The sequence below is a fragment of the Coloeus monedula genome (assembly GCF_965178545.1).
Source record: "Coloeus monedula genome assembly, chromosome: 2".
Classification (NCBI taxonomy): Eukaryota; Metazoa; Chordata; class Aves; order Passeriformes; family Corvidae; genus Coloeus; species Coloeus monedula.
Genome location: NC_138782.1, coordinates 48,152,242 through 48,164,585, shown reverse-complemented (window position 1 = coordinate 48,164,585; position 12,344 = coordinate 48,152,242). Strand labels below are relative to the sequence as shown.

The 12,344-nt window shown below is 37.5% G+C and overlaps 1 protein-coding gene across 1 annotated transcript; it reads left to right on the top strand.

Annotated features, from left to right (window-relative positions):
- Positions 1-2,430: 2,430 nt before the first annotated feature.
- Positions 2,431-9,202, top strand: GNG4 (G protein subunit gamma 4; the record flags this gene model as incomplete). The annotated part of the gene is made up of 3 exons (XM_082302440.1): positions 2,431-2,477; positions 2,628-2,733; positions 9,074-9,202. 3 exons carry the CDS (start codon positions 2,431-2,433, stop codon positions 9,200-9,202), a joined length of 282 nt encoding a protein of 93 aa, XP_082158566.1.
- Between the last annotated feature and the right edge of the window lie 3,142 nt (positions 9,203-12,344).

Below are 12,344 nucleotides of genomic sequence, written 5' to 3'. Positions count from 1 at the left end.
CCTAATGCCAGACTTTTTTTGGCTTTAAAGTTCTTTTTTTATGAAGGCTCATATTCTGGTTGTTTTCTAATACTAAAAAAATTAGAATTTATTAGAATTAGAATTAGTGCTAAAAATTTCTAAATTGCTTTACTAGACAAGATACATATTTTATTTTTTTAAATTTTCCTATTTGGTGTTTCAGAATATAAGTAAGGATATATTATCTTTGTGTCATTGCTTTAGAAACATGGTTCAGGTTTTTTTAAAGCATTTTTATGCCTGATAGCCTTTTCAAAATTCTATTATGGACTTAACTCAATCCTTATTCTGTAAATGCTTAAACACTAGCTGGAAGTACTATGAACAGTGTTCCTGCCAACTCTGTTGCAGCCAGTGACAGTTCAAATTGTCTAACACTAATGTTTATAGCTTTTACAGTGTGAGTGAATGAATTGCCAGAAACGCGTGGGAGATCTGGAATTCTCTGAACTGTTCAAGGAATTGCAGTTGCTTAATTCAGTTTAATTTAAATTTATGTGGCAAATGTAGAAAGGCCTCTGACTTGATTTAGCTTTGACTTTTTTGGCTTTGTGATCATTAGTAGGGTAGGTGTGGAGATGATAAAATTCAAATGATTCATCCTTGTGGGGATATCATTTTGTAAACAAAGCTGAATGTGTTTATTCTAATTTTTATGGATAGGTTGATACTTAAAAGTGAGGGGGCTGAGTCGAACAAAAAGTCCAGAGATGTGCTGTAATTCAGAATCTTCTCCTTTTGTGACTGTCTCGTATCCTTCCTGCTGTTTGACTTTCCACTGCGAGTCAAAACACGCCTCAAAATTGATTGGAGGCTGTGGGTTGGTTGTGGGGTTTTGTACCGTACATGGCATTTTATGCAAAGCCAGTTCCTCCACATGTATTCAATCCTGTGCCTTGTGAGGAATATGAGTTAAAAGATTGTAAACAAAGTTGAAGACAAAGAACCTGCTGTGCTCTGACACGATTTTATTTCATCAGAGCACGCAAGGGGGAAACTTGTGTTCCATTCAAATGACACACGTATATGCAAAAAACCTGTTCTTTGTCTTGGCATATGTTAAAGCTCTTGTTTTCTTTGGCACAATTAATATAAAGTAGCATTTTCCTGCCTTGACTTATACTAGACCTGAAAGAAAAAGATTCTTTTGTTTCTTCAAATTAGTGCTGAGCATGGCTCACCATGGCATTTGTATTCCACCATCCTGTTTAACAGCACAGGTTACTGATTTTTAGAAATAGTCTGTTTCATACCAGGCTGTGAGAAGAAAAAACTGTCTTTGCCTTGTCTCTGAGCATTTGTGTTTTGCAAAATCAAAGCAGTTAGAGAGTTACTCCTCCATTCTTTTTGTACTATGGATAGTGTACTTCTCTTGAGTCTAACATGGGCATTGTACATACAGGTTTTTTTACAAGAGCATTTCCAGTGTCTTTATTTCCTGTTTGTATCTTATACCCCAGTGACCTGATCAGGTAAGCTATCAAGGTTCAAGAAGGGAAATTTGTGTGATTCTGGGTGTTTGCTTCTTATCCAGCAATAAGCTGGAAGTATTCATTTTGAAAGACCTGAGCCTAAAACTCCTTTGGCAGCAATGCAAAATGCTTCCTTGTGTGTTTTTCTCGTGTGTCCCATCTGCCTCTCCCAGTCTGTGTCCTTTGCATTCTGCTGAACTTTGTATTGGTTTCTGAGGCTTGGTGCTTAGTCCAACCTCCAGTGAATTCAAAATAGTAACTGTTCTTGGGCTGGGCCAGCCCTCCATAGTGGTGTCAGCACAAGGGGGTCTAATATGCAGACCACCTCTGGCATAAATATTGTATGTTATTCAATGTCTGAATGTGGATGTCTTGACTCATTTGGTAACAGTGCTGAGGACTGCTTGATATTGATTTACTCCTAATCCCTCAGGGAGTAGCAATACAAGAGAACCAAACACTGACAAAACTTACTTAGATGTCCCTTCCCAAGAGCTGCAGATCTTTAAAAAAATAAAGCATTCCTATCCTGTATGGTGTACTGTACTGGGTTTAGTAATCTTTAGACTTTACTGGGAATGTCTAAGCAAAAAGTTGGAAACCACTGCATTATGTCCTCTTAATCTGTTATTTCATTTCTAAACTTCTTTTATCGATAGTCAGAATTCTGAGTCGTTCTCAAAATTTCTCTCTGATGCTTGGTGAGAGTGGTGTGGCATTCATTTCCACTGCACACATTTCTGAGCTTGTTTTGATGTTTCTAGGTGTAACTGGGGCATGGAGCCAAACTGTGTGATGCCTGCAAGGTCTGTTTGGGAACAGCTGCTCTGCGTTGGCAACGTGAACCAGGGCAACCATTTTCACACTGAAGTCATGGTCACATGCTCTGCATTTGTATGTCGTTTGCAGGATTCAGGCAGAATGCTGATGATGGAGGATGCAAATATGTAATGCAATAAGGTGCCATGGAGCAAGAGAACAGAAATAAGTGGTGTCTGCTTTGTATTTGTGACCTACAGCCTGGCAGCGCTGATGTGGTGGGCGAGGGTTGGTTAGACTTCAGATAACTGTCCTCTCAGTGACTGCTGTATTTCCTACCTGTACTTTAAATGGTCTCAACTTTGTCTCTTCTAGGAAAAACAAAATGAAGGAACTAGTGTCAAACAGTACAACCAGTATTTCTCAAGCCAGGAAAGCTGTGGAGCAACTGAAAATGGAAGCATACATGGATAGAATAAAGGTAAACTTAGACTTATTGTTGATATTTTGAATTCGCTGACTAGTAAGTGAAACAGCATCCCTTTAATACTGCAGAAAACAAGAATCTGTGTTGAGCTATAAAACATTATTCAGTACTGTGAGTGATTACATACTAACTCACAGTACTGGTGGGTTCTAGTGAAGAGATTTCCAAAGCCTGGCTTCAAGTCTGCTTCTGTGTGACTGTCTGTTACATTTGTCAAAAGTGGTATTTTGTGAATGCTTAAAATTAGCTGGCGGGTGCCCGGGTGCTCTTCTTTGTCACCTGTAGCTGAATTTAAGTGCAGCCTTGGTTTCTTGGGTTTTCTCCTTCAAAAATCAGAAAAAGTCTATAAGACACTGCAATATTTTTGAATAATGATGAGACAAGCTGAACTGCTTTGCTCTGTTCTGTTTTAGTGCAGGTGTCATTGCACAAAAAATGTGTATGATTGCAGCATGCAGTTATGATTCTTCACACTTGATAACTTGTTGTATGTGAAAATTTGGTTTCATCATACCTCTAAATATATGTGGATTAAATATTTTTGTTAAAGGCACTATTAAACAGAGGATTTCAGTTTTTTAAACTAGAAAATCCTGTGGATTATTCTTGCATGTCATTCTGCTTTCCACTAGTCTAAAATGTTTTGGAATATCAAGCACGTAGAAGCTAATAATATCACAGAACTTTTCAAGAAAGCAATGCTCATTTCTTTTACTCTCTGCCTCTGAAAATAGGGAATAATTATTTTTATAAAAAATCCAGTCTCTACAAGGAAGAAGTTTTTAGTCTTTCCGTCTATAAAAAGTAATGCATTTAAATTACACAGTTCTCTGCAAACAACCGTAACGGAGTTGTTACAAACTGTAACTGAGATTATTAAGTCAGTAGGACAATTTAGAAATGCTGTACATTAAAATCTTCAAGTAGTTTTAACTCAATCTGTTTGTCCATCCATCCTGTGTGCTGAAAATCTGCATGTAGTCAGCATGGGGACAGTAGTATATATTCATGATTTTTAAAATAGTCTCAGATCACAAACTCACCAGCTGGAAAAAAAGTGTTTATAATTCAGAAATATTAGTGCAATTCAGATGAGCGATCAGTCTTTCTTATATGAAAATAGAAATTTCAGTCGCTCTATTTTGTGGCAGTTTTTAGCAATGTCTTGTAAGACCACTGAATTTGCAAAAGTAGTTTCTCTCTTTCATAGTGCGTTACAAATTCATCACACAAGCTGTTCACAGGGACAGGTGTTTATTTCCTGCAGTAAAAGAAGGTCTGCCTTGGTTAGTCCCAACTCTGGTCGTATGGCAGCTGCGTGACCAGAACTGACAAGGGGGTGGTGGCAGAGGAAAGTGTTGGAAAAATGTAGCCCAATTTACTGCAATTTGAAATCATTGATACTTAGTAAATTGTCTTAGACTTGCTTCTACGTATTCAGTGGTAACTGTCACGTACCACATCATTAGGTCAGTTATGCAGATAGCTTCATTAGTTAAGTGTATACCACCCTTAATTACATATGTGAGAAAGACAAAGGTGCAAGAAAGACATAAGTTACTTTTGCAGTCAGTTTAATTAAAAAGAACACAGTTATTAGCAAATGTGGCAGACCTAAAAAACTGATAGCTTGAAAGTGCAATTATTTCACCTTTCAAAACAGCCTGTGACTGAAAACACGCCAAAGAAAATCTGACATGTTTCAGAATTATGAGAGTTCCTATACTAATATAAAACAAATTTAACTTTTCAGAATGTCTTGATTTCTAGAATTTCTTTGAACAAGCATATGGGGGATTGTGAGAAGTGGTTGCTTGGCTATTTATTCCTTAAAAAAATCTGCTTGGCTTTTAAATCTTGAATCAGTTAAGTGTGGGCTTCAGCATAGCCAAATTTTACCAAGAAACTTTCCAGTGGTTTCAACTGGAGATTTTAAGCTCTCAGATCATCACTGTGAAGGCAGATAAATGAACTTACTGTCTTTTTTTCTGGTGTCTTGCATCCGATTAAACTAGTTAGACATTTAACAAAAGATCAGTGCTTTCCAGATATTTTAACTAAACCTTCTTTTGCAAACAGCCACAGCCAAGTGGTTATTCCCACAATAGGCAAGACCACATTGCTAACATTGAAGAGGTGTCTGTGTTATTGACTGGGGAAATCAGAAGTTCCAGTTTATTTGTCTACTACAGAGGCACTTTGTTTTCCATGCACAGTAGCTGCTGTAACCAGCAAGAGTTGGGTCTGCTCAATTAAAATGTTGTAGTCAAAATGTGTTGATAGTTGCCAACTCCCCACTGTGTTCTGGATTTTTCAACAAATTTAAGAAGTCCTATCAAGTCCTCTAGCCAGTCAGAGCAGCAAAGCAGTGCTGTGTTCTGAGGTTCCACAAAGGCAATTCGCGGCTGAGGTGAGAAAGAAACAAGACAACTCAACAGAGGAGGATGGAGTTATTGGTGTATTGATTGGTAGCTGGAAGGAGGAGTACTGTGGGTGTTTTTGTAAACTGTAGGAATCCCAGAAGGATCATAATTGAACCTGTCTTACCTGGCAGAGGAACAGCTAGAGTTATAATGAAGAAGTAGAAAGCCAGAAATGCAAATTCAAGATAGGAAATACCAAATGAAATCAGATGAACAGTGGCCTCGTGACTAGTAGAATAATGTCTTCTAAAGATGCTAGCAGTAAAATTGAGAAAGCAAAGTTAATATTGGTGTTTATCAGAGTTGTCCTCAGAATAAAGCACTATTTAATCTTCTCTTTGCAAGCAGAAAAGCAAGAGTGCTCTGACATTTAGGACCCTTGGCATATCAGTTATTATTCCATTTTCTTTTTCCTTAGGAAGATAGGAAGTATTCCTAACTGGTAGTGAATAGTGTTGGGAGATGAACAGTGAGAATGCCAATAAATGTGTGTGAATCTCTTTGTTTTAGATGTAAAGGATAAGCAGAGGGGGTGTTTTAGCAGGGATGGTAATTAGTCACAACCCACGGCAAGACAGAAGACATAGTAATTGCAGCATTTTGCCCTGTCACTGAAGCTTATAATTATTAGTGCAGCTAACAGGATGTTCTAACTTTGGCAGTTTTTATCACCTCTGCTATTCTGAAATATAATGGTAAAATTTCACAGTCCACCTGAGACTAATTCTTTAAAGCATCAGGGTTGAGTGTTTTGTTAGATTTTTTTCCCCTTTTGTTGATTTGGTAACAAGATGTGGTTTTTGCTACAGAGAGTAAAAGTAATTCTACAAAATGTGAGATCAGTGTGATACTTATATACTCCATCTCTTCTACTCCATACACCTTAAAAGATTTTTAAAAAATGAAATGTTAACTTTCTGCTAGAATTCATTAATCAAACTGGAATCTGATTTTTTCCTTTAGGCACTTCTGCAATATGTATAAATTACTTTGAATCCGCAGACCAAGCCGTATTGCGTTGGAAAGCTGACATGATAAATGTGTTAGCTTCATTTGAATATTCAAATCACATGCATTTATTTTAATTCTCAGGAAAAGCTATTTTGAAGCTGTCCAGCAACATTCAGCTACAAATAACCCCAAAGGCAAGTAAAAGCTACAATAGAGTGGGCTCCATTTAACTCCTTCCATGGCACAAACAGGACGATCAGCACATCCCTTTTCACAGCACAGGCTGCAGCCCTGGCCGTGGGGCACCTCGGGGTGCTGACTGTGCCAAAGCAGCCATCCCTGCTGGAGCCTTGGTGCCACGCTCAGTGCACAGCCCTTCCACCACTGCTCTTCCCAATAATGACACTGAGCAGGAAACTTGCTGGAGGCAATGTTGTATTTTGCTCTATTTTGGGCCACAGGTCTGACTTTGCCGACACTGCTCACAGCTGCAGGAACTCATGTTTTCATTGCTCCTGGACTGTGATCAGCTCATTTAACTCCCCATTGTGAATGGTCATTATTCCACTGTGCAGGCCTAAGCTACTCCACTTCCAGTGAAGAAATGGCTGTAATTCACTTTCATGACTACTGTAATCCCAGTGGGAGGATTTCTCCTCTCAAAACCTTTTATTTGATTAACAGATGAAAATACATTTATTTTATGGCCCAGTGCAGGTTTAGTTTGTGAAAATGTGCTGAAATGTGATCACATTTCTTAGTTCCTTGTTGCAGGATTTTTTAAAATAAACTATACTATGGTTTGTTTAAAAGCAAACTAAATTGTGATTTAAACACTCTGACATTGAAGGAAGGATTTCTCTTCACAGAAAGGGGTGATAGGGCATTGGAATGGGGTGCCCAGGGAGGTGGTGGAGTTGCCATCCCTGGAGTTGTTTAAGAAAAGACTGGATGTGGCAGCAAGTGCCATGGTCTGGTTGACAAGGTGGTGGTGTTAGGTCAAAGGCTGGACTTGATAATCTCTAAGGTGTTTTCCAACCTAGGTGATTCTGTGATTCTGTGAACGTATTACTCTGCTTCACAACATTCCTACCAGCATTACAGAACAAGTTAGATACAAAAATGTATGTTGACCTTTTGGTAGTGAAAACCCTTTTAATTGTTAGATGATATCAGAGCACAGCAATACGTAGAGAAACAGGAAATTATATTATTGGGTTTATCCCTTCTAAGAATGAGGATTGAAGTTGAGCTTCTCTTCCACTGAATGAAAAGCAATATACTTGGGCTGATGTTGCTTATCCATGCATGGAAGAAACAAGATCGTTATGGGAAAATCATTACAATCCTTTGTACTTTGAGGTCTGTAACTTTGCACACATTCTTGTTTTACCTGCTTCCTTCTTGAGAAGCACTGGTCCTTGTGAACACCTCTTCTGATTTGATCATTTTTCTGTTTTGCCTGTGCCCAGCAGCCTGCTGTTCACATGTAGTGTCTCTGCCACCCTTTTGTCTTACAGGCCAATTCAAAGACAAACTAATTTTAAATAACACTCTTGCTTCCTCTGTCAGGGGGGATAGTCTATACTGGGGTGCCGACCACAGGTACTTCATAGGTTTAAGCATTCTACAAAGGCACAGAAATTAAAAATAATGAAAATAAAGAAATAAAGAGTCTGTAACTGTCTTCAGAACTTCATTTAAATTTCATGCCAATTCTGATTCAATACCCATTGACTTCGCAGGTCTAATCTGAAGCCTGCTATGGGCTGAGCTCATGTCAAAGCAAGCAAGTGGGGAAGCTTAAAGCTAACACTGATGACGCACCTGCTAGAAAAACACCAGAAATGTGATTTGTTTCTTCTCTTCACTCTAGTTGTGCAAACATGCTGACCTCAGTGCTTGACTGGGGACAAGCTGTCATGGTGCTCAGGGAAAAGACATCTTTGTCAAGACTCCAGAATTCATTTTCTCAAATATCAGAATATTGAAAACACAATAATTCACCAAAACAAAGAGATACAGATAGCTCTGCATATCTTGCTGACAGAGCAGAACAAAAAATTATGTATATACTTTCTAAATTCTTAAAAAAATAAATGAGACACTCTGGCCTACTGTCACCAATATTCCTATGGCACAAAGCTGCAAAAGTTACAAGGTTTAATATTTCATTTTTCATTTAATGCAAAACAGCTTGCATTGCAAATACTCAACACACTGCTACATTTTTATATGACTTTTCAGTAAGCATAACCCCATGTTCTGAATTTGGAGACTTGAGAATTGTTTATTTTAGAAGTATAAAAATATTAAGTTAAAAAATATTAAGGCAGTGCTCAAGTTTAAATGAATGCTGTGAATAAAGGACTACTTATAGTAACTTACTGAGCAGAAGATACTAGTCTTGCTTCATTGAAGAGAGCAGTATTTAGCTTAAATGAGAGCTATGACACGTGGCGTTCAAGTTTTGTTCCTGATCTATTGTTTCTCTTTAATCCCATGGTCACGTGCCTAAATAACTTTTTATTTTGCATCCAGAGCAGCAAAGGGCAGAGAGAGTGTTTGAGGAAAACTTAAAACCAATGAATGGGAGTATGAGCTGAAGCAGGTTCCTCCACAGAAGCAGACACCTTAAAGGAGAAGCCGTATAGCCTGTGGGAGGTTAGCGTATAAATGTTTTAATGACTCTGTGCTCCTGACCTCCTTCTGATGGAGAGGAACAGCTTCACATGGATCATATCAATTGATACCATCTATGTCACTACATCAGACAAAATGTATGTAAGGCCTAGTAAGAGCAAATTGAGAGATGTGATATCTAATAATTTAAAGGATGAAGCAATCTACTACCTGTTTTAGGATAGTTTCCCTTATCATTTGTTCTATGAAAAACATTTACGCAATTCAGATTGGTTCAGAATTAAGTGTTACAGTAGCTCTCTCTTCTCTTCTATTAGGTATCCAAGGCTGCAGCAGATTTATTGGCATATTGTGATGCACACATTGGAGAAGATCCCCTTATTATTCCTGTACCTGCATCTGAAAATCCCTTTAGGGAGAAGAAACTCTTTTGTACTATTCTTTGAGTCAGTTTTCAATTAAAAATGTCATCTGCTAAAACTTGGTATCAGTCTTGCATGCTTTTAGCATTATTTTCTTCAGATGTCAATACTTACCCCATAACTACAATATTTTTGGAAGGTAGTACAATTTCTGCTAAAAAAAACCCCTAAAATAAAAAAAATAACCCTAAAAAATTCAAGGTAATTCTTATCTTTCAGAGAAATGTACAAGTTTAATTTCAGTTCTTCATAAATATTCTTTTGGTCTTAATGAAATTATTGAGTACAGTATCAAATTGTAGATATCTTTGCCAGTCATAGATTTTTCTGGGACCTAAATGAGTCATACCAATCCTTGAAGCTATTTTTAACATTCTTATTTTCTTTGGAAGGTGAATTCAATTCATTTGCCTTTACAAATTTCTATCTAAAGAGAGTTGTGTGACCTTTTTCTCAAGTAGCACTATTTAGGAAAAAGTCCCAGTGATATACAATGTTTGGAATGATCGGTCTTATACAGTAAGTGGTGTGTATAAATATGTTTTCTGAAGACTGTAAGAAACTTGACTACAAAACCAGTCCTAGTAAAGTGCCATTGTAGCTACAAGCAGAATGAAGATGTATAGTCACACACCAGGATTGCATCAATAAAATTGTAGAAAAATGTGGTTGCTTGTATCTTTTTTCAAATTGTAATGATTTGAATTATTTAGAAAGTAAACTGGACTGTGAAATAACTCTTCCTGAGGGACTTAGTGGAGGGTGTAAATCTGCCCCGAACAGCACAGGGAGGGGGATTACATTTTTTGAGCAGCCCTCCACATGCTTTTGCCCATGAGAATAGGACGTTATGGGGATGGAGAGTAATGGTGAATAAACGTTGTTCTAGGATATGCAGCAAGACCACTGTGCTGCTGACAGCCACTATGTCTGTATATTTTGTGGCTGCAGATTAGTTGTCAGCAAGTAATTTGTGGAGGTTCTGGGAAATTTTTTTGTTTTAATTTCGAAGTGCAGTGAGAGGAAAAGAATGAGGTGTGAAATAAGACTGCCTTACTCAAGAACTAAAATTAAGCTCATACAAGGCACCTGATGGAAGCAACTGTTACTTCACAGACTTTTATTATTATTATTATTCTCCTTAAAAAAAATAATGAAAGCTGCTTTCCAATCTGGTGCAGTAGGACAGTTCTCTCACTGCAGTACCTCATATATACAATGTATCAGTCAGCCCCATAAGGCAGGAGACAATTTTGTTGGAGAACTGCCCGAGTATTAGCTGAGACTCTGAACAGCCACCGATAACAGATCAAGCTTCCTCCCTTCCTGTGCACAAATGTGTATTCCATAAACATCTTAAATACCTGCAAGGCAAAGAACTAGCTGAGGAATTGAGGGCCTTGGGGTATACTTAAATTCTGAATTTAGGTGCTAAAAAGGGCTGTTTGGTGAACAAAGCTATGTGCATTTTCCCCGAAGTGCATGTACCTTCTCCAGCTTATTTTTAGCAATTTCCATCGATATCTGCTGTACTGTTTTGTGCAGTGGAAATACAAGACATCTGCATTGTACAGGTTTTGTTTTCTTTGCCATTCAACTTGGATAATGTGCTTCACCCGACGGCGTTCAGCTACCAGCCTGGTCACACGAGACAGGGGGCTTTGGACTGTGCTTCTGCTGCTGGCAGAACTCACCTCATGTCTCACATGCAGTATTATTGTAAAAAAACCCTACATAACAATATTCCTTTTAACCAATGGGCTTTTGGGAGGTCTTTCATTCAAAGATTCATTTTTATAACTGAGCAGCTGAAGACATCAGTATCTTAGTAGGCACAGAGCTGCTTGACATGCTGAAAAACATTCAAGTGTCTTGAACATGTCTTATTTTTGTTAGGGACATTCTTGGTTCCTATTTTAAAGTTTTCAGCGTAAGAATCCCATTCCTAACTTTTAAGAAGAATATTTCTTAATGCATGGTGTGTTTTTATTTTTGGGGTAGAAAAATAGGGTTTAGCTAACTGAGTAACTATTTTATTGACAGTGAAATAAAAAAGGCTTTCTGAAAATATTTATTTAAAAAGAGCAACAAAATGCTTAATAAGGTTCTTTAGGGAATTCTTCCTACAGTGTGCATGATTTGGTAACTGCTCCGATCACCATGGCAACATTTTCATTTGTCCTTCCACATGTATGGTTTTAACTGGAACAGCATGGGAGGAGAATATAGGGCATACAGCCTTACTCTCTAAGGCTTTGCAATAACTTGCATTTGCGGCTCATCATTAACATTCCCATCTAAAATAACAAAATTGCCATAGCTTATTACAGTATTGCAAACAGCATGCTTTCTGTTTCCAATTAGGGTTAGTGTCTGACATCCTGAGATTGAAACATTTCACAGTGTTTTGAACATCTCTGGTTACAAGAGCTGCATTTACAAAAATCCAGAATTATTTTTCACAAGAGGAGAATGTCATTTTTTTGATCTTCAGGTTTTTCTCCAAAATTTTTCTTCAAGGAGTCATGAGTGTGTTGGAGTTATGTTTTAAATAGCTGGTTCCCATGTTTGTGGTTTCTTTCATCAATTCACAACTTTCATTAGGTAAAAAAAGAAGAAAATGTATCTATTAAGATGATTTCATGCTTCTAATTTAAAAAAAAAAAATACATGGAATAACATAAAGTGCATATTTATGTTAGTAGATGTCTATAATGTGTTTGAAGAGGTTAAACTCTAGAAGCATAATTCCTCACTGGAAAACAGAACAGCTTTCTCTAATATCCTTGGGCCTTATTTACCAGTTCGTTGAATGAAGATATACTGTTGGCAAATTACTAATTTGAAGGGGAAGAGGTTGAGTTGCACTCGGAAGATCAGCACTTCAAATAAAATTGTAACAGCTTTGAATTGCATTCAAATATATTACTTAAGAACACCATCAAAAAACTGGCTCTCTGAAAGAGAATGGCATCATCTGGTTTGCTTTTTTTTAATGCCAACTTGATTCACAAATCAACATTTAAAAGAATATCTTTTCCTCCAATCCCCACAAACCATAAAATGTCTTTGTCATTATTATATTCTGTGCTGCTTTGACCTTTGAGGCGGTTTGGATAATCTGCTATTGATACTTGAGTTTCATGCTTAAGCACCTTGCCTCAGC